We start from the raw sequence: 26831 nt of genomic DNA, 5'->3' as shown, positions 1-26831 counted from the left end.
TTTTTTACTCCTAAAGCAGTTTGAAATATTAAGTGCAAACAGAAACAATTAATATATAATACTTTAACAGTTAGATAAAATGAAAATCAGGAACTGCCCAATGAAACACTGGATATAATTAACTTCCTTAAGAGAATGGATGTTTGTCCCTGTGCATTTGAACTCAATTTATAAATACACAAATGATGTACCTGGAACTTTAAAAATTGATGGTAATAAATGTTCACAACAAATGTTCATGAACATATGAAAACATTCATGAACTACTCAGTTTATGAACTACACAGTCTGTTACATTTTAGTGCATGAACTACTGTTGATAAACTTTTTAGTAAAAAGACAACAAATTCATGGACAATTTATGAATGGAATTTATAATCCTTTTTGGGGTTTATGAAGAACCCTTTTTAGAGTTAATGAACTTTTCATAAATCTGTTTTTTCATGAACCATGTAAGAGGTCATGAACAGTTCATGAACTCATGATCCTTTTTCAACAAAGGTGAAATCTGAGTTCATGAATCATTTCTTGCACACGACATACCAAGGTTGAAACGTTCATGAGCTATTCTGGAATCTGCAGGGGAATTATTCTAATGTAGTCTGAAAATGAAGTAATCGACTATGGCAAATAAAGTCTTGATTTGCATACATATTGAGAGCTGATTGTGATGAAATTAATGCTTGGTTTAAAGGACTTTGTAGTGCCATTTTGTATCAGCATTTGACCATATGAGCCGCATTGTGGCAAAACTGGGCTTAATGCATGTGCGTTAAGTATTGTCCCAGATAAGCTTATGCAGTCTGCACAGGCTAATTAGGGACGACACTTTCTTCTTTTATGGAATTTTTGTTTCAATCAAGTTTTTTCTAAAAGAAAATCCATTCTCGGTAAAAATGTCATCTCTGATTAGCCTGTGCAGAGTGCATTGTCTGAATCTTGGATGATATTTTATGCATATGCATTAATAAGCCCGTTTTTTCCAGAATAAAGCTTATATGTTTATGGGATATTTGAAAGACCAACTTCTGCTGTTGCTTCAGCTGCTGCTGATTTTTCACCTATGGAAAATTGCTGTTTATGAATAATTGGTTTTAAAACAATTGTTTGTAATAAAAAATACCATTTTAATAATGTATAAATGCTTGGCTGTCAGTTGAGGACTATTTTCACTACCTCCCACCATCAATACACCCCTTAAACTCTCAGGCACTAGCCTGGTTTGAATCTGCTTGTCGTTGCCATGTGTCAACCTTCACCTCAAAGGTTAGTTGGTATGTGCCGTACATGTTAATTGCTTACCATGCTGATGCATGTATTGAGATTGAGTGTCGTTTTAATGTCTGACTGTGTCCAAAATTAGGTCTACCCTATTTATCCTAATAAACCCTCCCTTCTTACTAAATGTGCCCCCTTACTTATGATAAAATAATTGTGTGTCCCATTTTGGTTGTGCTAAGAGCAAAATGAGCAGCAAATAAATATGTTTTATACGACATAACTATTCAATTACTACAAATTCAAGTAACTTTGCATAAAAGAAACTGTAATAATTTTGCTCATCTTACAGTTAACATTAAACAGTCAATGATTCTTATTCATAACATCCTCTTAACATTATAATTTGTCATGGTCATTGTCACTATAAAAATAATTGTTAAATACAATACTGGGCTGTATTACCCTAAAGACTTAGGCTAAAAACAATTTCATTTGCACACTTTTTACATTTAAACAGCTGATCAGAATTCTGTACAATCTACTTTTACTGAGATTTACATTTAACTGCGGTTGCCATGCAGTTATGGCACTAACACTACACTGTTGAATGTTCAATATTTATGCACACTATTCAACGTGATTGCATATTTTCATGTTCTCAATAATTATTATTGTCAATTATTGTATCAACTGCATATTTGCGTCTCAAATTACTCCACCAAGTCAGAAAACACATAAACAAGTCACTTATTTTAATTACTATTCAAACTGTTGCTACCTTTTCCTACTGTTCAACACCTACCATTACCTTCTTTTTGATATGCAGTTGCCCAATGAAATATTGAAATAATCACCAAAAACACACCTAGATGGTGAGTATTTTACTATTTGCTGGGGGGGGGGGGGGGGGAATAAACAAATTGCCCTGACAAGGATTTTCATATGGCAACCAACAGGTTTATTAGGATTAAGATGGCATGCCTATTAATACCAGTATAAGCCCCTAGTTTTTATACGCCCGTCTATGACGGGACGTATTATGGTATACCCCGCGTCCGTCTGTCCGTCCGTCCGTCTGTTAATGTCGTACGCTACGTCAAATATCCTTCGATGGATTTTTTTCAAATTTTAACACAATCTTAATATTGATAAACCCTGATCCCCTTTCGTTTTTGACGGAATTCTGAATTGTCGTTCCAGAGTTATGGGACTTTGTTCGTCAAAATTTCGTGATTTCATTGAATGTCCTACTGTAGCTCAAATATCCTTCGATGGATTTTTTTCAAATTTCAACACAATCTTAATATTGATAAACCCTGATCCCCTTTCGTTTTTGACGGAATTCTGAATTGTCGTTCCAGAGTTATGGGACTTTGTTCGTCAAAATTTCGTGATTTCATTGAATGTCCTACCGTAGCTCAAATATCCTTCGATGGATTTTTTTCAAATTTCAACACAATCTTAATATTGATAAACCCTCATATACTCAAAAAAAGATATGGTATGAATGTCAAGGAGACGGCGCTCCATGCTCATGTACTTATAAAATAAACCATGTATTCAAATACAAATAAACTGAAGTAAAAAAATGATTCAAAGGGTTATTTATTACCTTACTACTTCATTGGCGAACGACGGGCGTATCATGCGCTCATGGCGCAGCTGTTTATTGCTATATCAGCTATTTCAAATCTTAATAATTGTATAGTCATAGCAAGTAATTGGTATTTAAAACATCATAACATGATAATGAGCTCAATATATTTCATATGCACACTATTTGGCAACTTCATGACAAAGACACCATTGGTAAGTCTTAGTTATTAGGCTCCAGGTCTGTGTTTAAGCAGTATTTTGGGAGTATTGATAGCTCTTGTTTTATTTGTTTTTGTTATCTTACCTTAGAGCCTAACATGCTAATTGTGATCGTTTGTGATCGCCTTTAGTCCATCCTTCTTCTTGCATCTGCATTGTCCATAGTCAACATTTGCAATGTGAATTCACTAGAGGCCTCATTTATTTCCCAATCTTCATGAAATTTAGTCAGAACATTTTTTCTGGATCATGTGGGATAAAAATCAAGAGCTTTAAGTCAAATTAAAGAAAAGGCTGGTGAACACTCTAGAGGCCACATTTACAGCACAATCTAACTAAAACTTTCTGAGAACATGGTTCTCAATGATATATAAACGGAGTTTGAAACTGGGTAACATGTTTGGACCATTCAATAGGAAACTACAACAAATTAAAGAAATTGCTTGTGACCACAAAATGCCACATTTATTGCAAAATCTTCTTACCTGGTCAGAACATTTGCCTCAATGATATCTCAACCAAGTTTATTACTGGTGATGTGGTTTCAAAACTAGGTTGAATGAAACAGAAATGGTTTTAACACTCTTGAGGTCTCTATTATTGCCCAATCTTCATGAAAAAACATTGATGCAATTGGTAAGTTATGCATATTAAGATAAAGTAAACCCATTTGAACACTCTATTAATCACATTGGTAACACACTCATGAAACTTGCTGAGAATATTCTTGTTGTTGTTTCAGGGGAGTCCAGGCTGATGCTGGAGGCATTGAACGGGTTTCTGATCTTTATCACCAAGAAGATGACCATCAAGTTCATATCAAGCACTGTGCACGACCATCTCGGGTTGAAACAGGTCAGTGACCCTTGCTACCTTGACGACTAAGCTTGGGCACATCACTACCGTTACTGTGTGTCCCTTGCTACCTTGACAACCAGCTGGTTCATATCACTACCGTTACTGTGTGTCCCTTGCTTCCTTGATGACTAGCTTGCTCACATCACTATCGTTACTGTGTGTCCCTTGCTACCTTGACAACCAGCTTGTTGAAATCAGTACCATTACTGAGCTACCCTTGCTACCTTGACAGGGTCTAGCTAGGCTCAAAATTAAGGGAGAAGTCACTTCTCCCTAAAGCCAAAATAGGGAGAAGTGGTAACATCTTTTGGAGAAATGGTACATTTGCATCATAGATCTTAGTTTTACATATATTTAGCTTCAAAAGATAGATTCAGGGCTCAGCCTAGGTTCAAATTTGAGGGAGAAGTGAGTTCTCCTTCAGCTAAAATTAGGGACAAGTGAGGCAACTAAAAGATAAAATGGTTTCTGTTCAGCGTTCCATCGATGGGGGTTAATAATAAAATGTTAAAAGCTATTATGTCACTATATTCAAATGTTCAGTCTTGTATTAGAATAAATGGTTTTAAATCTGAGTGGTTCAATGTTGAGATAGGATTGCGTCAGGGCTGTATTTTATCGCCCATACTTTTCAACTGCTTTATCAATGATCTTGCTGTTAAATTAAATGCACTAGGTTTTGGTATAGAAATCGAAAATGGTAAACATCTGACTTTATTGATGTATGCTGATGACATAGTTATTTTGGCAAAAAATGAACAAGATTTACAAACAATGTTGAATTGTCTATGTGAATGGTGTCGGGATAATAAAATGCATATTAATATGTCAAAAAGTAATGTTGTTCATTTTAGAACTAAATCCATGCAGAGATCTCAATTTACTTTTAGGTGTAATAATGAGAAACTTGAATACACAGATAATTATAAATATCTAGGAATTATGTTAAATGAATATTTAGATTGCAATGTTACTGCAAAGTTTGTGTCACAGTCAGCAGGAAGAGCGTTGGGCCTACTCATTGCAAAGTTCAAATCTATAGGTGGCATGCCCTTCAATGTTTATACAAAACTTTATGACTCTTTAGTTTGGTCTGTTATTTCATATGGGGCGGCTGTCTGGGGAATGAGACACTCTATGACTCTTTAGTTTGGTCTGTTATTTCATATGGGGCGGCTGTCTGGGGAACGAGACAATTTACATGCATAGATGCAATTCAAAATCGTGCTATGCGTTTTTACATGGGGACAGGTCGATATACACCAAATCTTGCTGTTGCCGGTGACATGGACTGGGAGCCAACTTTTTCTAGGCAATTGAAATGTATTGCTACCATTTACTGTAGATTTTCAAAAATGGATAACAACAGGATAAACAAAGTTGTATTTAACTATTGTAAAGTTTCAAGTGGTAGACAATGTAAAAATTGGTTTTACTTGGTTCATGAATTGTTTAGAAAATATTATTGCGTAGAGTTTATCAATATGGATAATTTTCATACATGCAAGACAGCTTTTATAAAGAGACTGCAAGAAACCTTCTCTCATTTCACACTTTTGGGGACAACATTTACAAATACAAACACACACACTTAAGTGTTAATGTTGTGTTATTGGTGTATTAAACTTAGTTTAAATAATATATTTAACACTTAATTCACATGCTATTTATGTAATAACTGGTAAGCCTCATTACTGCTGAAATAATTTATATTATAGAGACTGAAATGGAATGTGGATTTCAAAAGGGTGCATTTCATTTATAATTAGACATGTGTAAAAAACCTACATTTTTCTTCTTTGTCATTGATTGTAAATTATGATGGTACTTTCAACATAATTTTTTTTCCTGTACAGGTGTATCAATTAAAACTTCAATTGTAACAAAACCTGAAATGTTCAGAATCTTTTTACTTCCTTGTACATTTTAAGCAATTTAACATTAAATCAAATTTATATTTTGTTACAAATATTTGCTTTATATTTAAAATTCCTTTAAAATCTCATTTTACAGCAGAGATAACAAATAAATAAAGACTTGTAAACTAGCCCCATATATATTGCCAATGCTGGGTTACCTCTTTCCATTTAAGGTTACCTCTTCCCATTTAATCATTCTTGAGTATTGTTTAAATGGGCTATTTAACTTTGCTGAATCATAGTTATTGGTAGCCAGCTCAAGGCAATTAATCAAGGCATCATCTATTAACAATTTCAAGAAGTGTAATAGCTCCAGACTGTTCTTTTGAGTGTTCAACTTTGCATGACCTGTAAATGGGGCAACTTATGGCTGAGAATCCTCCCGAGTCAATTTTCCACATCAAATTGATTTTAATCAGTCAATGTCTGGCACAAAGTAAATCATTAAAAGGAGGAGAAGTCACTTCACCTTCATGAAATTAATGTGCAAAGTTAAGATTAATTGGGCGAAGAAATCGCCCACTTTGCCCACTCGCTAGACCCCTGCTTGATGACCAGCTTGCTCACATCACTACTATTACTGTGTGTCCCTTGCTACCTTGACAACCAAGCTTGCTCACATCACTACCATTACTGTGTGTCCCTTGCTTCCTTGACAACCAAGCTTGCTCACATCACTACCGTTACTGTGTGTCCCTTGCTACCTTGACAACCAAGCTTGCTCACATCACTACCATTACTGTGTGTCCCTTGCTATCTTGACAACCAAGCTTGCTCACATCACTATCATTACTGTGTTTCCTTTGCTACCTTGACAACCAGCTTGTTCAAATCACAACCATAACTGTGTGACATTTACTACCTTGACAACCAGCCTGTTCACATCACTACCTATACTGTTTGACCCTAACTATCTTGACAACCAGCTTGCTCACATCAATTCCAGTACTGTGTGACCCTTGCTACCTTGACCACTAGCTTGTTCACATCAATATCATTACTGTGTGACCCTAGCAACCTTGACAACTAGCTTGTTCACATCTCTTCCATAACTGTTTGACCTTTGCTACCTTTATCACCAGCTTGATTTCATCACTGCCATTACTGTGTGACCCTTGAAAGGCAACACAATGTCATCAGTATATGTACAGAGAAGTGAAGAACTCACTTAAGCTTCTTAACGTTTCCAATAGATTTCCAATATGAAGATATAGTACAAATGACATTTGCTATTTGTTGAGTTCATTTAAGTCAATACCTGGGTGTTGTGGCACCAAATTAATCATAATTGCCATTTCATACATAACTTGTTATGATGTTTACTTTGAAAGCTGTATCTTCTAATAAATCACTTAGTACTGACTGCATGTAAAGCAGCTGTGTGGAACCACCACATTCCTACCTGTAACATGATGTTGATGCTATCAGTGAGACCATTATTTTACTTTGGTAGTTGGCTTTTATACATTTTCCAGGATATATATTATAAAGATACAAACATAATGTATGTAAATGTAGTAGGGTGAGGTATAAGGATCATTATATGCTATATGAGCTCTATAAGCTGCTGTCAAAGCTTGGCTATTTGAGCTCTATAAGCTGCTGTCACAGCTTGGCTATTTGAGCACTATAAGCTGCTGTCACAGCTTGGCTATTTGAGCTCTATAAGCTGCTGTCAAAGCTTGGCTATTTGAGCACTATAAGCTGCTGTCAAAGCTTGGCTATTTGAGCTCTATAAGCTGCTGTCAAAGCTTGGCTATTTGAGCTCTATAAGCTGCTGTCACAGCTTGGCTATTTGAGCTCTATAAGCTGCTGTCAAAGCTTGGCTATATGAGCTCTATAAGCTGCTGTCAAAGCTTGGCTATTTGAGCTCTATAAGCTGCTGTCACAGCTTGGCTATATGAGCTCTATAAGCTGCTGTCACAGCTTGGCTATTTGAGCTCTATAAGCTGCTGTCACAGCTTGGCTATTTGAGCTCTATAAGCTGCTGTCAAAGCTTGGCTATTTGAGCTCTATAAGCTGCTGTCACAGCTTGGCTATTTGAGCTCTATAAGCTGCTGTCACAGCTTGACTATTTGAGCACTATAAGCTGCTGTCACAGCTTGACTATTTGAGCTCTATAAGCTGCTGTCGGACTGATTTTTTTGTTGTGCCTAACCTAAAATTATGGCCTTTTAAGGAAAAAAGGGTTTTGCATTGTGTTATGGTAAAAGTATAACTGCTAGAGGGATGAAACTTAATTTACATATTAACATTCATGTAAACGTATGCACCTCTTTATTTTTCTCCTTATTTGTTTACATTATTGAAGTCTTGATGCAAACGTGTAATGTGTGTGCATCTATGTGATAAGGACACATTTCTAGTGTTTTCTTAGATAATTCAATGTTATAAGATATCATTCTGGTATTTGTTGAGAAAAAACAGAAAATATTTCTCCAGTCTAGATGATGGAAACAGTAACAAATCTAATGTATAGATTGTTGCCACCATTTTATTGCCCTGAGAGATTTTCAGAAATATTCCAATCAATACATGCCCATACATCACCACACTGTCCTGTGGAGGCTGGTATTGTGAACATAGTTATAGATAGGAACTTTGAACAAATGTTCAATGCAAATAAACATATTGCACTGTCTTGTTGTATGAATTGTTAGTATATTCAATTACTCAGCCAAAACTGTTTGTATTCATAGGCCATAAAGGCTGTTTGTTAATTGAGTTTTGATCTTCTTTAATTATTTTTGCTTAAATATTTAATTTGATAGCCAACAATAGTAATTGCTTATGTGTACACATCTTAGTGTCTGTGTATCCCATGTGTTAACATTTCGGTGTCTGTTTACCCCACATGTACACATCTCAATGTATGTTTACTCCATGTGTACACATCTCAGTGTCTTTGTATATCATGTGTACATATCTCAGTGTCTGTTTACTCCATGTGTAAACCTCTCAGTATCTGTGTACCCCATGTGTACACCGCTCATTGTCGGTTTACTCCATGTGTACACATCTCAGTGTATGTTCTAGGAGCGTATGATTGGTCGCAGTGTCTTGGAGTACATCCACACCAGTGACCAGCACGAGATCAGCAGGCAGTTTGCTGATGACAAGGGGGACCACTCTCAAAGCAACGGTCGACCTGGTGAGTTCATGTTCAGTATGATTATATATGAGCCTCGTTCTGGGAAAACTGGGCTTAATGCATGTGGGCGAAGTGCCGTCGCAGATTAGTCTGTGCAGTCCACACAGCCTAATCTGTGGAGACACTTTCCCCTGTTATGGTATTTTGTTTGTCTCCAAAATACAGTACAGCCATAATCCAGTATAGGCGGAAAGTCTAGTACCTGATTAGCCGGTGAGGAGTGCATGCCCATCAGTACACGTTTCTCAGAATGAGGCTCATATGTTTGATTGATTGATTGATCTATATATTGATTGGTTGGTACATTGATTGATGTAAAATATGGCAATAGCAATTATAGTTAGAAGATATTCAGAATTCAAGACAATAAGTATTTGATTCTAAAATTTAAATTGTTTGGCCTTTTTGTTTATTTTATGTTCATTTTAATGTATGGCTTGTGCACTGATCATTACACTCTCAGGATGTTATTGGTGTAAGCAATTAGACTCTGGGTGCTGTATATGGCCATTGTAGTTTTTATTGAAATCTTATCTTTATTGACTTTAAGTACAGTATCATGAACAAACTGACCTTGGAGTTAATTGCAGATAACATAATTGCAATGTGCTTTATATGTTTTCAAGTTGTTATTGTTAATTCATCTATAAACTTAGTAATTGTAGTAATCACATTCAATTTCATGCTGAATGCTAGCAGGGATTTGTGGAGTCCAGATTGCTTTTCTCTCTCAGCAAATAAGGTCATTGCTACTCACAGTTTACTTGCAAACATTTCACATTACTCTCATGCATGTTTTATAAATGAGGACTGTGGTTAAATGTGCAGACTAAACCTTATGTCAAGGTTTCTATATATGCTCATTTATTGTTCTGCGCTTTTTGCTGTTGTAAATGAGGCTGTCGTGCCGTTGACAAGTAAGAAAACATTCAGATTTAATCTAGGCAGACATAAACAAATCTCTTCTCAGCTGGTGTCTCTTTGCAAGGGCTTGTTTCTAGCATGAGTACAGCAGAGTAAAGTGTGAGTACAACTAGTTTGATCACACATTAGTCTGCTGTGAGCATGACTATAATAATCTGTTCTCTTTAGTTTATTTAGACTGTCTAGTGAGTGCAGTGGTTGGTACACACACTTCTCAACTCAGCAACCTGGTTTAACCCTTTGCATGCTGGGAAATTTGTCGTCTGCTAAAATCTTGTCTGCTGAATTTCTAAAATTAGCATTTTTTTCGATTTTTTTCAAAGAATACTATCAGAATAGCAAACAGTTTGGATCCTGATGAGACGCCACGTTCTGTGGCCTCTCATCTGGATCCAAACTGTTTGCAAAGGCCTTCAAAATTCAGTTCCACTGAAAGAGTAAAATTCCACCTGGAAACATGTGAGTTTGGTTGGTGGTCACCAAAATGGACAGGCATATGTCAGTTATGTTTGAATATAGGAGAATATTGACATCTGCGTGGCATCACCAAGAGAGTAACTCATGTAAATAACAAAAAGTCCTTTATTCAAGGCAAGGGTCATGTACTAGACATGCTTACTAAAAAAAAACATTTGAACAGATTTACAGTTTACATGCTGATAAAAAAAATGGGTGTGAATTATGTCAAAGTTATGTTTACTCAAGATGTTGAGGAAAGGGGTTCTCAAAAGTCTGTCATATGGCATGCACCCAGGTATGACAAGATAATGCAAAGGTACTTTAAGAAAAAGTACATTAATTATACCCCCACAAACGAAGTTTAGGGGGGTATATAGGAGTGAGCTTGTCTGTCTGTCAGTCTGTTGGTCGGTCCGTATTAAGTGTCCGCTCTCTATTTCAAGTAGTTTTCATCCGATCTTCACCAAACTTGGTCAAAAGTTGTGTATACATGATGTGTAGGCCAAGTTCGAACATGGGCTTTGTCGGGTCAAAAACTAGGTCACGGGGTCACTTAGTGAGTTTTAAACATTCAGCATGTTGTCCGCTCTCTAATTCAAGTAGTTTTCATCCGATCTTCACCAAACTTGGTCAGAAGTTGTTGTATCTAGATGATCTTAAGGCCAAGTTCGAACATGGGCCTTGCCGGGTCAAAAACTAGGTGACAGGGTCACTTAGTGCATTTTAAACATTCAGCATGTTGTCCGCTCTCTAATTCAAGTAGTTTTAATCCGATCTTCACCGAACTTGGTCAGAAATTGTATCTTGATGATCTTAAGGCCAAGTTTGAACATGGGCCTTGCCGGATCAACAACTAGGTCACAGGGTCACTTAGTACGTTTTACACATTGAGCATGGTGTCTAATTCAAGTTGTTTAAATCTGATCTTCACCACACTTGGTCAGGAGTTGTAACTAGATGATGTGTAGGTCAAGTTCGAACATGGGCCATGGCGGGTCAAAAACTAGGTCACGGGGTCACTTAGTGTGTTTTAAACCTCACCATGTTGTTCGCTCTCTAATTCAAGTAGTTTTTATCCAATCTTCACCAAACTTGGTCAGAAGTTGTATCTAGATGATGTCTAGGTCAAGTTTGAATATGGGTCATGCCGGGTCAAAAACTATGTCACGGGGTATCTTAGTGCATTTTAAACCTCACCACGTTGTCCGCTTTCTAATTCAAGTAGTTTTCATTCTATCCTCACCAAACTTGGTCACAAGTTTTATCTAAATGATCTCTAGGACAAGTTTGAACATGGGCCATTCCGGGCCTAAAACTAGGTCACGGGGTCACTTAGTGCATTTTTTAACATTCAGGATGGTGTCCGCTCTCTAATTAAAGTAGTTTACATCAGATCTTCACCAAACTTGGTCAAAAGTTTTATGGAGATGATCGTAAGGCCAAGTTAGAACATGGGCCTTTCTGAGTCAAAAACTAGGTCAAGGGGTCACTTAGTGCGTTTTAAAAATTGAGCATGGTAACCGCTGTTTTTTGTGAAGACGACATGCAAAATATTATGTGTCAATGCGGCATGTGGGGGTATTCGTCACGTCTGTGACAAAGCTCTAGTTAAATGAGCATTTAAGTATTTTACAGTGCACTATATAATGTATTACTGTAAAAAGTGTATACTTCACTACTGAAGTAATCTTGAGATTTATTCAGTTACCACTTTCTAATGCTATCAGGTAATTGAATCATGTCAAACTGTACACAGTTATTTGCATAATGAGCATTTTAACACATAAATATTTACTGCCTGCAAATTGTTTCATTTTTAAATATAGCCTAGTTCTGTGAAAACAGAGCTTTACGTATATGCATAAAGTGGCGTCCCAGATTAGCCTGTGCAGTTTGCATAGGCTAATCAGGGAAAACACTTTCCTCTTAAATGGTAAATTTTTTAAAAAGGAGATCTTGTTTTAATGACAATCCAGTTTATGGGGAAAGTGTTGTCCCTGATAAGTGGTGTGAAGACTGCGCAGGCTAATCTGAACAACACTTGATGCGCATGCATTAAACCTCATATTCCCAGAGCTAGGCTGATGGATGATGTTGGGTGTAAGTGCAAGACAGTGCACATATCTGACAGTACCTGTTAACATCATAATGAACGAATCCCAAACCACAAACTTGATGATAATGTGTGGTTAAATAAACTGCCATTCATGTTCGCAATCACAATCTTCTACAGATTACTCAATCTCCAATACCTAATATATCAGGAGAATAGTACTTGAAAAGGGTTGAGGATTGGTCCCTTTCAAACTGGTAAACCACAAGGATTGGGAGCACATGGTGTAACAAACAGTGCAGGGCCATACAGAACAAGTGTGTGCTCAGTTTTCATGTTCTCATGTAGCCCCTCCTTGCACCTAACTGCAGGAATGCATTTAAATGTTACTCTTGTAGCCCATCTGTGTACCTAACTGAAAACAGGCATTGAGATCTGACTTATGTAGCCAATCCTTGTCTCTAACTCTAGGTATGAATTGCATTGAGATGTTACTCATGTAGCCAAGTTATGTACCTAACTGCAGGAATGCATTGAGATGTTACTCATGTAGCCAAGTTTTGTTTTGCCCATCTTTGCATTTAACTTCAGGCATGCATTTAGATGCGTCATGTAGCCTTTTTTGTACCTAACTGCAGGCATGCATTGAGATGTGACTCATGTAGACCCTCCTTGTACCTAACTGCAGGAATGCATTGAGATGTGACTCATGTAGACCCTCCTTGTACCTAACTGCAGGCATGCATTGAGATGTGACTCGTGTAGACCCTCCTTGTACCTAACTGCAGGAATGCATTGAGATGTGACTCATGTAGACCCTCCTTGTACCTAACTGCAGGCATGCATTGAGATGTGACTCATGTAGACCCTCCTTGTACCTAACTGCAGGCATGCATTGAGATGTGACTCATGTAGACCCTCCTTGTACCTAACTGCAGGCATGCATTGAGATGTGACTCATGTAGACCCTCCTTGTACCTAACTGCAGGCATGTATTGAAATGTGACTTGTGTAGACCCTCCTTGTACCTAACTGCAGGCATGTATTGAAATGTGACTCATGTAGACCATCATTGTACCTAACTGCAGGCATGCATTGAGATGTGACTCATGTAGACCCTCCTTGTACCTAACTGCAGGCATGCATTGAAATGTGACTCATGCAGACCCTCCTTGTACCTAACTGCAGGCATGCATTGAAATGTGACTCATGTAGACCCTCATTGTACCTAACTGCAGGCATGTATTGAAATGTGACTCATGTAGGCCCTCATTGTTCCTAACTGCAGGCATGTATTGAAATGAGACTCATGTAGGCCCTCATTGTACCTAACTGCAGGCATGTATTGAAATGTGACTCATGTAGACCCTCATTGTACCTAACTGCAGGCATGTATTGAAATGTGACTCATGTAGACCCTCATTGTACCTAACTGCAGGCATGCATTGAGATGTGACTCATGTAGGCCCTCATTGTACCTAACTGCAGGCATGTATTGAAATGTGACTCATGTAGACCCTCATTGTACCTAACTGCAGGCATGTATTGAAATGTGACTCATGTAGACCCTCAATGTACCTAACTGCAGGCATGTATTGAAATGTGACTCATGTAGACCCTCCTTGTACCTAACTGCAGGCATCCATTGAGATGTGACTCATGAAGACCCTCATTGCACCTAACTGCAGGCATCCATTGAGATGTGACTCATGTAGACCCTCCTTGTACCTAACTGCAGGCATGTTTGAAATGTGACTTGTGTAGCCCATCTTTGTACCTAGCTCTAGATATGCATTGAGATGTGACTCATGTAGCCTGGTTTTGTACCTAACTGCAGTCATGCATATACATGTTACTCATGAAGCCCATCCTTGCACCTGACTGCTGGCATGAATTGAGATGTTACTCTATTTCCCCTTATATTGCTTTAGTAAAACCTTTTTAACACTTAAGTCTTATTTATAGTCTTGTTTATAATGAACTTGGTTAGAAAAGAATTCTAATGATACCTTGGATTAGTTCAAAAATTATTTCAGTCAAATGAAAAGCATTGCCACCAGGGGGCAGGGCATTTTCTTTATATGGATGTAGTTAAACCTTGTTAACACTGTAAAAGTCAGATTTATTTTCAATCTGCACGAAACTTGGTCAGAACATTAATTTTGTTCTAATGATACCTTGGGCTGCACACAGTCAGTTCCTTTGTATTAGCGACTGTATTACCAATTTTGCTCAAAAGTGTTTGCTGTATGGGAAAGACTTTAAGCACTTAAATCATATGAAAACATCCATGCATTATTTTACTCCAAAGAATAATGTGGTCTGAGGCTTGGATGTTTCCATCCTGACATTTAACACTTCTCTTTCTATGGCTGAAACCTCCACTTTATAGTGTGACTATTTGGACTACATGCCATTTCTGTGCATCTTGCTCTCTGACATTTAACTGGATCGTTGTGTAGGTCACACATTTCTATTTGTAATATTCCTCATAATGTGTTGTGAAATCATTTTTTCCAGGCATTACTGTGACTGGCTCTTATTCCATGTGCAAACCGTGCTCTGTAGTAATATATAACCTTCATTCCTGACCTGAAGGTGAATGTGCTTTATTAATAACTGGAATGACGAATGTCTTGTAATATACAGTATTTGGCCCTAAATTAGGCCATAACCGTCCTTGATTTCTGCTCTTTATTCCAATCTTGTAAGCTAAGGATTTTGCCTCTCATACTAAGAATTGCAGTAAGAAGCAATTTCTTCAGTGCTGTCATGTTTACTATGTTATCTAATAGATTTAACGATTTACATTTTTTGTCATGCTCCTGTACTTCTCTGTATTATGATTTATAAATAGAAAGAATAACATTATGCAATAAAGTGTGTGTGGTTTATGGGTCAAAGTTAGATGGAATTTCCAATGTTGAAAGTATTTTTATTTCCAAATGAACTCATAAAATTGAAGGTTTCCAAACAAATTCCTATGAAGTAATTCCATCATTAAGCTCATTTCACTTTCCAGGTTTATTAGTTGAACCTTGGTTAATATCATTTGAAAAACATGTTTTCTTAACCCTTTGCATGCTGTGAAATTTGTCGTCTGCTAAAATGTCGTCTGCTGAATTTCTAAAATTAGCATTTTCTTTGAATTTTTTCAAAGAATGTTATCAGAATAGCAAAAAGTTTGGATCCTGATGAGACACCACGTTCTGGATCCAAACTGTTTGCAAAGGCCTTCAAAATTCGGTTCCCGCACTGAAAGGGTTAATGCTTAAATATTTGTTGGGGAAGTCAGCTGGGAAAGTTGTGAGTGTGTATGAATTTGTGATTAGTAGTGCATGGGGATGATGCATAACAAGTGCAATCTTCAGAAGAGAAAATGTCTAATTGTAGTGCAAATTTATCAATACTGCATATTGCAATTGGTTCATTCAACAAACACTATGTTATGATGGGTCAGTATGTTCCACAGATTATTTTGCTGCCATGTGCGATTTCATTAGTCATCTACTGGTGTATAAGGAGTATATAAGTGGGAGGGGAGGACACCTTTACTCTTTGTCTGTCCGTGTGTCCCACTTATTGGTATATATGTTGGTATAACCGAAACTGGATCCTGAAAAAACTTAAAAAGTATTTAAGCTATGTTGATAAAACTTGGTATGTGTATTGAGGGCCATATGGTGAATATGCAGGTTATTTCATTTTTTTCTTCAGACACAAAATTGTGGTTGCTTTGGTTAATGGAATAATTGAAAACCTAAGTGTTGATCCCTTGATAACTCCGAAAGGTTGAGAAACATGGTATGCAAATAAAGGAAGACTTTCAGCTTAAACTGTATTTTTGCTGAGAAGAGACTTCCTTCAAATGAAAATTTCATAAAAGCTAAAAGTGTTGTCCATAATAAGCCTGTGAAGCCTCCACAGGCTTATCTGAGAGTACACATTATTGGCGTGCATCAAGCCCAGCAATCTGAGAGTACACATTATTGGCGTACATCAAGCCCAGCAATCTGAGAGTACACATTATTGGCGTGCATCAAGCCCAGCAATCTGAGAGTACACATTATGGGCGTGCATCAAGCCCAGCAATCTGAGAGTACACATTATTGGTGTGCATCAAGCCCAGCAATCTGAGAGTACACATTATTGGCGTGCATCAAGCCCAGCAATCTGAGAGTACACATTATTGGCGTACATCAAGCCCAGCAATCTGAGAGTACACATTATTGGCGTGCATCAAGCCCAGCAATCTGAGAGTACACATTATTGGCGTACATCAAGCCCAGCAATCTGAGAGTGCACATTATTGGCGTGCATCAAGCCCAGCAATCTGAGAGTACACATTATTGGCGTGCATCAAGCCCAGCAATCTGAGAGTACACATTATGGGCGTGCATCAAGCCCAGCAATCTGAGAGTACACATTATTGGCGTGCATCAAGCCCAGCAATCTGAGAGTACACATTATTGGCGTACATCAAGCCCAGCAATCTGAGAGTACACATTATTGGCGTGCATCAAGCCCAGCAATCTGAGAGTACACATTATTGGTGTGCATCAAGCCCAGCAATCTGAGAGTACACATTATTGGCGTGCATCAAGCCCAGCAATCTGAGAGTACACATTATTGGCGTGCATCAAGCCCAGCAATCTGAGAGTACACATTATGGGCGTGCATCAAGCCCAGCAATCTGAGAGTACACATTATGGGCGTGCATCAAGCCCAGCAATCTGAGAGTACACATTATGGGCGTGCATCAAGCCCAGCAATCTGAGAGTACACATTATTGGCGTGCATCAAGCCCAGCAATCTGAGAGTACACATTATTGGCGTGCATCAAGCCCAGCAATCTGAGAGTACACATTATGGGGGTGCATCAAGCCCAGCAATCTGAGAGTACACATTATTGGCGTGCATCAAGCCCAGCAATCTGAGAGTACACATTATTGGCGTGCATCAAGCCCAGCAATCTGAGAGTACACATTATTGGCGTGCATCAAGCCCAGCAATCTGAGAGTACACATTATGGGCGTGCATCAAGCCCAGCAATCTGAGAGTACACATTATGGGCATGCATCAAGCCCAGCAATCTGAGAGTACACATTATGGGCGTGCATCAAGCACAGCAATCTGAGAGTACACATTATTGACGTGCATCAAGCACAGCAATCTGAGAGTACACATTATTGGCTTGCATCAAGCCCAGCAATCTAAGAGTACACATTATTGGCGTGCATCAAGCCCTGCAATCTGAGAGTACACATTATGGGCGTGCATCAAGACACAGGCTTATCTGAGAGTACACATTATGGGCGTGCATCAAGCCTCCACAGGCTAATCTGAGAGTACACATTATGGGCGTGCATCAAGCCTCCACAGGCTAATCTGAGAGTACACATTATGGGCGTGCATCAAGACTCCACAGGCTAATCTGAGAGTACACAATATGGGCGTGCATCAAGCCTCCACAGGTTAATCTGAGAGTACACATTATGGGCGTGCATCAAGCCTCCACAGGCTAATCTGAGAGTACACATTATGGGCATGCATCAAGCCCAGCTTTTCCAAAAACAGGCTCAAATGGTAACTCTTTCAGTGCTGGAACCGAATTTTAAAGGCCTTTGCAAACAGTTTGGATCCAGATGAGATGCCACAGAATGTGGCGTCTCATCAGGATCCAAATTGTTTGCTACTCTTATAGTATCATTTTTAAAAAATCGTAGAAAATGCTAATTTTAGAAATTCAGCAGATGACATTTTAGCAGACGACATTTTAGCAGATGACAGATTTCCCAGCATGCAAAGGGTTAAGCAATGTATTACTTTAATCAGCTAATAATATCAGCAAAAAGATCAAACATAATGTAAGTTTGTCTTTATTTATTGAGTAATTTGTGCTCCTTGTAATTCCAATTAAAATGTATCAAGGTTGATATTAGCATATACCAAAAGTTTATTTACAGCTCAGATGAATTGGAGAGTAATAGCAGACTGTGATGTGATGGTAATCCCTGGTGTATTTAACAAGCCAGATATTGGAAATCAAATTGTGCACAAAGGACAACATTAAGTTTGTCCCAGCTTACATGAATGGAATAAAGCTGAGCATCCAGTCAGTATGTATTGATCTGCTGTGAGGAAAGTGTGAATCTCTGTTAATTTGATAGAAGGTCATGTTAGTAGAGAGAAGGCCTGTCACGTTCATGTCTTGTATTTAGGACAACATTGGTTCTCCCCAAAGTAAACAACCTTGTCTCGCTTGTTGTAGAATGTTGTATGATATCGTTTTTGACATTATGGTTATGATGTGATAACCACTCTTATGGTGTCATTGGGTCTCTATGTATGTCACTGACAGTGCATGGGTGTTTATTTGTCCCATTATTGATGGCATGACTACAATTTACATGAACTCTTTGGGAAGGAGGGTTCCTTAAATTCATATTATCATAATTATATAGTCAGTTCGCTGAACCACAGCTATGGTCAATATAACTCTAACAATGTTGCATATGTTTATATCAGCATAAACACTTAACTTTCTTAAGTAAACATTATTGATAGCATAAATATGTTAACATGTTGGAGAATAGTCTTTTCAGCAGGATACATTCTTAAATACTGTTAACCATGGTGAAATATCCAACAAAATAAACAAACAAACTGGACAAATTTTAATGCCTAAAAAGCTGAAAGATCTATGTTAATATTAATATTAATAAAATTGAAAATTTTGTTTTAAATGCTATGTTTTATATGTTATGTTTTAGATTGAAAACAATGTTACTTCTCTTGCAGTTAAAGTTTTTTTTATATTACATAAACTCCATAACCCCAAACAAAACAGCATTTTCACAAGACCATGACTTTGAATAAATCTTCCAGCTTGTGGGTAATGAGCCATTGAGATTACATGGATTATTATGCTGATTACTAATTGCCATTGAGATTACATGGACTATTATGCTGATGACTAATTGCCATTGAGATAACATGGACTTTTATGCTGATTACTAATTGCCATTGAGATTTCATGGACTATTATGCTGATTACTAATTGCCATTGAGATTACATAGACTTTTATGCTGATTACTTATTGCCGTTGAGATTACATGGACTATTATGCTGATGACTAATTGCCATTGAGATAACATGGACTATTATGCTGATGACTAATTGCCATTGAGATTACATGGACTATTATGCTGATTACTAATTGCCATTGAGATTTCATGGAGTACTATGAGATTACAAAGACTTTTATGCTGATTACTAATTGCCATTGAGATTACATGGACTATTATTCTGATTACTAATTGCCATTGAGATTACATGGGCTATTATTCTGATTACTAATTGCCATTGCGATAACATGGACTATTATGCTGATTACTAATTGCCATTGAGATTACATGGACTATTATGCTGATTACTAATTGCCATTGAGATTACATGGACTATTATGCTGATTACTAATTGCAATTGAGATTACATGGACTATTATGCTGATTACTAATTGCCATTGAGATTACATGGACTATTATGCTGATTACTAATTGCCATTGAGATTACATGGACTATTATGCTGATTACTAATTGCCATTGAGATAACATGGACTATTATGCTGATTACTAATTGCCATTGAGATTACATGGACTTTTATGCTGATTACTAATTGCCATTGAGATTACATGGACTATTATGCTGATTACTAATTGCCATTGAGATTACATGGACTATTATGCTAGTTACTAATTGCCATTGAGATAACATGGACTATTATGCTGATTACTAATTGCCATTGAGATTACATGGACTATTATGCTAGTTACTAATTGCAATTGAGATAACATGGACTATTATGCTGACTACTAATTGCCATTGAGATTACATGGACTATTATGCTGATTACTAATTGCCATTGAGATTACATGGACTATTATGCTGATTACTAATTGCCATTGAGATGACATGGACTATTATGCTAGTTACTAATAGCCATTGAGATTACATGGACTATTATGCTAGTTACTAATTGCCATTGAGATTACATGGACTATTATGCTGACTTCTAATTGTCATTGAGATTACATGGACTATTATGCTAGTTACTTATTGCCATTGAGCTAATATGGACTATTATTCTGACTACTAATTGCCATTGAGATTACATGGACTATTATGCTAGTTACTAATTGCCATTGAGATTACATGGACTATTAGGCTAGTTACTAATTGCCATTTGAGCCTCACTCTGAGAAGATGGACCTTAATGCATGTGCGTAAAGTGTTGTACCTGATTAGCCTGTGCAGTCTGCACATGCTGATCAGAAACAACACTTTCTGCATAAATTGATTTTTGTTTGATTTTTTTAACTGCAATGGCTAATCTTTAATTACTCTTGGACACTTTATGCACATGCATTTGCCCCTGTTTTCATTACTCTTGGACACTTTATGCACATGCATTTGCCCCTGTTTTCATTACTCTTATACACTTTATGCACATGCATTTGTCCCTGTTTTACTCTTGGACACTTTATGCACATGCATTTGCCCCTGTTTTCATTACTCATGGACACTTTATGCACATGCATTTGCCCCTGTTTTCATTACTCATGGACACTTTATGCACATGCATTTGCCCCTGTTTTCATTACTCACGGACACTTTATGCACATGCATTTGCCCCTGTTTTCATTACTCTTATACACTTTATGCACATACATTTGCCCCTGTTTTCTTGGATTACACATGGACACTTTATGCACATGCATTTGCCCCTGTTTTCATTACTCTTGGACACTTTATGCACATGCATTTGCCCCTGTTTTCATTACTCTTATACACTTTATGCACATGCATTTGCCCCTGTTTTCATTACTCTTGGACACTTTATGCACATACATTTGCCCCTGTTTTCATTACTCTTATACACTTTATGCACATGCATTTGCCCCTGTTTTCATTACTCTTGGACACTTTATGCACATGCATTTGCCCCTGTTTTCATTACTCTTATACACTTTATGCACATACATTTGCCCCTGTTTTCATTACTCTTGGACACTTTATGCACATGCATTTGCCCCTGTTTTCATTACTCTTATACACTTTATGCACATGCATTTGTCCCTGTTTTACTCTTGGACACTTTATGCACATGCATTTGCCCCTGTTTTCATTACTCATGGACACTTTATGCACATGCATTTGCCCCTGTTTTCATTACTTTTATGCACATGCATTTGCCCCTGTTTTCATTACTCTTGGACACTTTATGCACATGCATTTGCCCCGGTTTTCATTACTGTTGGTCACTTTATGCACATGCAATTGCCCCTGTTTTCATTACTCTTATACACTTTATGCACATGCATTTGCCCCTGTTTTCATTACTCTTGGACACTTTATGCACATACATTTGCCCCTGTTTTCATTACTCTTATACACTTTATGCACATGCATTTGTCCCTGTTTTACTCTTGGACACTTTATGCACATGCATTTGTCCCTGTTTTCATTACTCGTGGACACTTTATGCACATGCATTTGCCCCTGTTTTACTCTTGGACAATTTATGCACATGCATTTGTCCCTGTTTTCATTACTCTTGGACTCTTTATGCACATGCATTTGCCCCTGTTTTCATTACTCTTGGACACTTTATGCACATGCATTTGCCCCTGTTTTCATTACTCTTGGACACTTTATGCACATGCATTTGTCCCTGTTATACTCTTGGACACTTTATGCACATGCATTTGTCCCTGTTTTCATTACTCTTATACACTTTATGCACATGCATTTGCCCCTGTTTTCATTACTCTTATACACTTTATGCACATGCATTTGCCCCTGTTTTCATTACTCTTGGACACTTTATGCATATGCATTTGCCCCTGTTTTCATTACTCTTGGACACTTTATGCACATGCATTTGCCCCTGTTTTCATTACTCTTATACACTTTATGCACATGCATTTGCCCCTGTTTTCATTACTTTTGGACACTTTATGCACATGCATTTGCCCCTGTTTTCATTACTCTTGGACACTTTATGCACATGCATTTGCCCCTGTTTTCATTACTCTTATACACTTTATGCACATGCATTTGCCCCCGTTTTCATTACTCTTGGACACTTTATGCACATACATTTGCCCCTGTTTTCATTACTCTTATACACTTTATGCACATGCATTTGTCCCTGTTTTACTCTTGGACACTTTATGCACATGCATTTGCCCCTGTTTTCATTACTCATGGACACTTTATGCACATGCATTTGCCCCTGTTTTCATTACTCTTGGACACTTTATGCACATGCATTTGCCCCTGTTTTCATTACTCTTATACACTTTATGCACATACATTTGCCCCTGTTTTCATTACTCTTATACACTTTATGCACATGCATTTGCCCCTGTTTTCATTACTCTTGGACACTTTATGCACATGCATTTGCCCCTGTTTTCATTACTCATGGACACTTTATGCACATGCATTTGCCCCTGTTTTCATTACTTTTATACACTTTATGCACATACATTTGCCCCTGTTTTCATTACTCTTATACACTTTATGCACATGCATTTGCCCCTGTTTTCATTACTCTTATACACTTTATGCACATGCATTTGCCCCTGTTTTCATTACTCTTATACACTTTATGCACATGCATTTGCCCCTGTTTTCATTACTCTTATACACTTTATGCACATGCATTTGCCCCTGTTTTCATTACTCTTGGACACTTTATGCACATGCATTTTCCCCTGTTTTCATTACTCATGGAAACTTTATGCACATGCATTTGCCCCTGTTTTCATTACTCATGGACACTTTATGCACATGCATTTGCCCCTGTTTTCATTACTCTTGGACACTTTATGCACATGCATTTGCCCCTGTTTTCTTGGATTACACATGGACACTTTATGCACATGCATTTGCCCCTGTTTTCATTACTCATGGACACTTTATGCACATGCATTTGCCCCTGTTTTCATTACTCTTGGACACTTTATGCACATGCATTTGCCCCTGTTTTCATTACTCTTGGACACTTTATGCACATGCATTTGCCCCTGTTTTCATTACTCTTGGACACTTTATGCACATGCATTTGCCCCTGTTTTCATTACTCTTGGACACTTTATGCACATGCATTTGCCCCTGTTTTCATTACTCTTATACACTTTATGCACATGCATTTGCCCCTGTTTTCATTACTCTTGGACACTTTATGCACATGCATTTGCCCCTGTTTTCATTACTCTTGGACACTTTATGCACATACATTTGCCCCTGTTTTCATTACTATTACTCTTGGACACTTTATGCACATGCATTTGCCCCTGTTTTCTTGGATTGTACATGGACACTTTATGCACATGCATTTGCCCCTGATTTCATTACTCATGGACACTTTGTGCACATGCATTTGCCCCTGTTTTCATTACTCTTGGACACTTTATGCACATGCATTTGCCCCTGTTTTCATTACTCTTGGACACTTTATGCACATGCATTTGCCCCTGTGTTTCCAGAGGATGGCTAATGGACTGGCACACTAGTTACTTATTACCTTTTGCATTCAAATCCAAATCAGATAACAAAGTAGATACAATGTTACCAGTGGTCTTGCATAGCCCGTACCAATTTCTCCTATTGAACAATTGAACAATACCAGTGGGAAATGCAGCAATATTCCAAAGATATACCACTGAATACAACTGTGGCATTGTTGACCTTGTTATTTGATTGCAAGGTAGATATTGCTTGGCAGAAACACTGTTTCCTAATGGCATAATGAGCACATGCGGTTATGATGAGTGTGAGCTACTGTGCCAACTTGTAATGCACCTATTAGCAACTCTAATAATAAGGAAATCATTCTCTGCTTTTATGAGGCTGATGTGAGCTTACTTAAAACTTGACTGAAATGAGTGCTACAGCTTATATGAGCAGCTTGCTGGGAAAACTGGGCTTAATGCAGTTGCGGAGTGTGATCCCATATAAGCCTTTGCAGACCAATAAGGGACAGCACTTATGTCACTTTAATGGAGTTTTTACATTGAAAAGAGGTAATAGGACAAATCCAGTGTAGATGGAAAGGATTGCCTCTTATTAGCATGTGTCGACAACACAGGCTAATTTGATATGACAATTAACATACATGCATTATGCCCCAATTTCCCAGAACAAGGGTTTAAATTACCATTTTTGCTGACTACAAGAAAATACAGATTTTTACACCAGATTTGGATACATAATGTGACAGGCTGGTGTCATTTTCCTCACAATGATTAACATGGTTTAGCAAGACTTTCAAAATGTTTGTTGTAAACAATTTCATTTATCATTTTGTTATTTCTAGAGAAGTCTTTGCCTGTTATTCACTTTTATGGAGATTCTGTCTTGGTTCAAATAATAATCATACAGCACATCAGTTGTAACAACATTATTGGGCCATGTTATTTGTATGTAACTGCATCCAATATCAGATAACAGCATTTTCACAGTCTTATTGCATGCAACGAAAAATGTTTAAAATAATTTGTTATGCTCCCCCAATTTTTTTTGGAGGGAGCATATAGTCCCTGCTTCGTCTGTCTGTGCGTGTGTCTGTCCGTGCACAATTTTTGTCCGGGCTATTATCGGCAATTAATGACCGGAATTCAATGAAATTTTATGGGAAGCTTCACTTCCAAGAGGAGATGTGCATATTATCAGCCGGTTCTGGTTGGATGATTTTTCACAGAGTTATGGCCCTTTGAAATTTTCCATTTACTGTTCATAAAGTGCAATTCTTGTCTGGGCTATTTCTCAGCAACTAATGACTGGAATTCAATGAAACTTTATGGGAAGCTTCACCACAAGAGGACATGTGCATATTATCAGCGGTTCTAGTCAGATGATTTTTCACAGAGTTATGGCCCTTTGAAATGTTTAAGTTGCTAAACCATCCATCGTATTATTTTGTCCAAAGTTATGCCCCTCAAGATGTTTCCTTTTGTCTGAATATATAGTGCAGTATTGTGACAAAAAAAAACTTTAGGGAGCATCACCAGTCTCCGACTGTTTCTTGTTATTTTATTTGTTGATAAAAAACATATTTTTAATCTAAACAGCAATAGCTGATTGTTCCTTTATTTGCATATGTTCCGCGTAAGTAAATTTTTTGTCCTGTAAAGCCTTTGACTGCTTGTCTTTTTCTGGCCTGATTCAGGTCAGAATGTGTCTGGTGAAATGCAATATTCCAAAACGGGGTAATTGTCTTGCTTGCTGTGATGCAAATGGTTGGTCCTGAAATGTCACCAGACCATACAATACCATGCTCTCTGAACCAGAGACTTCTGGCTTCCTGGTAATTGTCTGTTTTTATATAGTCATAGGATGGTATAAGAGTCTGTTCAATCAGTGGGTTTGACAGATTGTAGATTACTGGAAGTTTAGTTTGTTTGTTTTTTTCAGTGCATTAAAAGACCAGATTATTCTACTTGTGCTGTAACTGTATGAATGATGTATTCATGCAGTACTGAAGCTTAACAGCTTTTATAGCACATGCAGTTAATATGATGTATATGTTTATTGTCCCCTACCGGTTTCACTGGAGGGGACTTATGGTTTGCGCTCTGTGTGTCTATCTGCCTGTCTGTCTGTCTTTGAGTCTGTGAGTCTGTCTGTCACACTTTTCTGGATCTTGCGATAACTTTAAAAGTTCTTAATATTTTTTTCATGAAACTTGCAACATGTATAGATGGCAATATGGACATTATGCACGTCATTTCATTTTGTTCCTACCTGAAAAAGTATGGTTGCAATGGCAACAAATAGACTAGAAATACTGCTGAAAATGGTGGTTTTCTGGACCCTGCGATAACTTTCAAAGTTCTTAATATTTTTTCATGAAACTTGCAACATGTATAGATGGCAATATGGACATTATGCACGTCATTTCATTTTGTTTCTAAGTCAAAAATTGTTGTTGCTATGGCAACCAAAAATCAAAAAAATCTGAAAATGGTTGAATTTCTGACAATGGTGGAGGCGTTAGGGGACCATATTGCTTGACAATAGCCTTGTTTTGTGATATTTTTTTAGCTCACCTGAGCACAAGACTGTTGAACAAGCACCTTTTAATGTTTCACCTTTCAACTGTTATCTATCAACATTCATAATTTACATCCTTTGTGTATTTTCAGTTGGTCTGTGTGAAGAACCTCAGCGAGTTTTCTATGTCCGCATGAAGTTCACCCTAACAAAGCCAGGAACCAAGACCAAGCACTCAGGTTTTATGGTGAGTGAATGTTGTAGGCCAGTTACCTGCTCAGCTGGAAACATAGATTTGAGCCTTGCACTGTGTTAATGGGCTTAATTTCTGCCTAGAGTGATTCTTTCTTTTAAAGAGGCTTCTTTGA

The 26831-nt window shown here is 37.6% G+C and overlaps 1 protein-coding gene across 2 annotated transcripts in view; it reads left to right on the top strand.

Annotated features, from left to right (window-relative positions):
- LOC127873696 (protein similar-like) overlaps positions 1–26831 on the top strand; it is a 124296-nt gene that overhangs the window by 61009 nt on the left and 36456 nt on the right. For both annotated transcript variants that reach the window (XM_052417635.1, XM_052417636.1), the window contains 3 exons: positions 3779–3891; positions 8850–8964; positions 26616–26710. In XM_052417635.1, coding sequence (XP_052273595.1) covers positions 3779–3891; positions 8850–8964; positions 26616–26710 — 323 coding nt within the window. The remainder of the gene's footprint in view (positions 1–3778; positions 3892–8849; positions 8965–26615; positions 26711–26831) is intronic.

Source organism: Dreissena polymorpha, chromosome 3 (assembly GCF_020536995.1).
Source record: "Dreissena polymorpha isolate Duluth1 chromosome 3, UMN_Dpol_1.0, whole genome shotgun sequence".
NCBI classification, from domain to species: domain Eukaryota; kingdom Metazoa; phylum Mollusca; class Bivalvia; order Myida; family Dreissenidae; genus Dreissena; species Dreissena polymorpha.
Note: the sequence above shows the minus strand (reverse complement) of the source record. Positions and strands in the feature narration are given on the sequence as shown.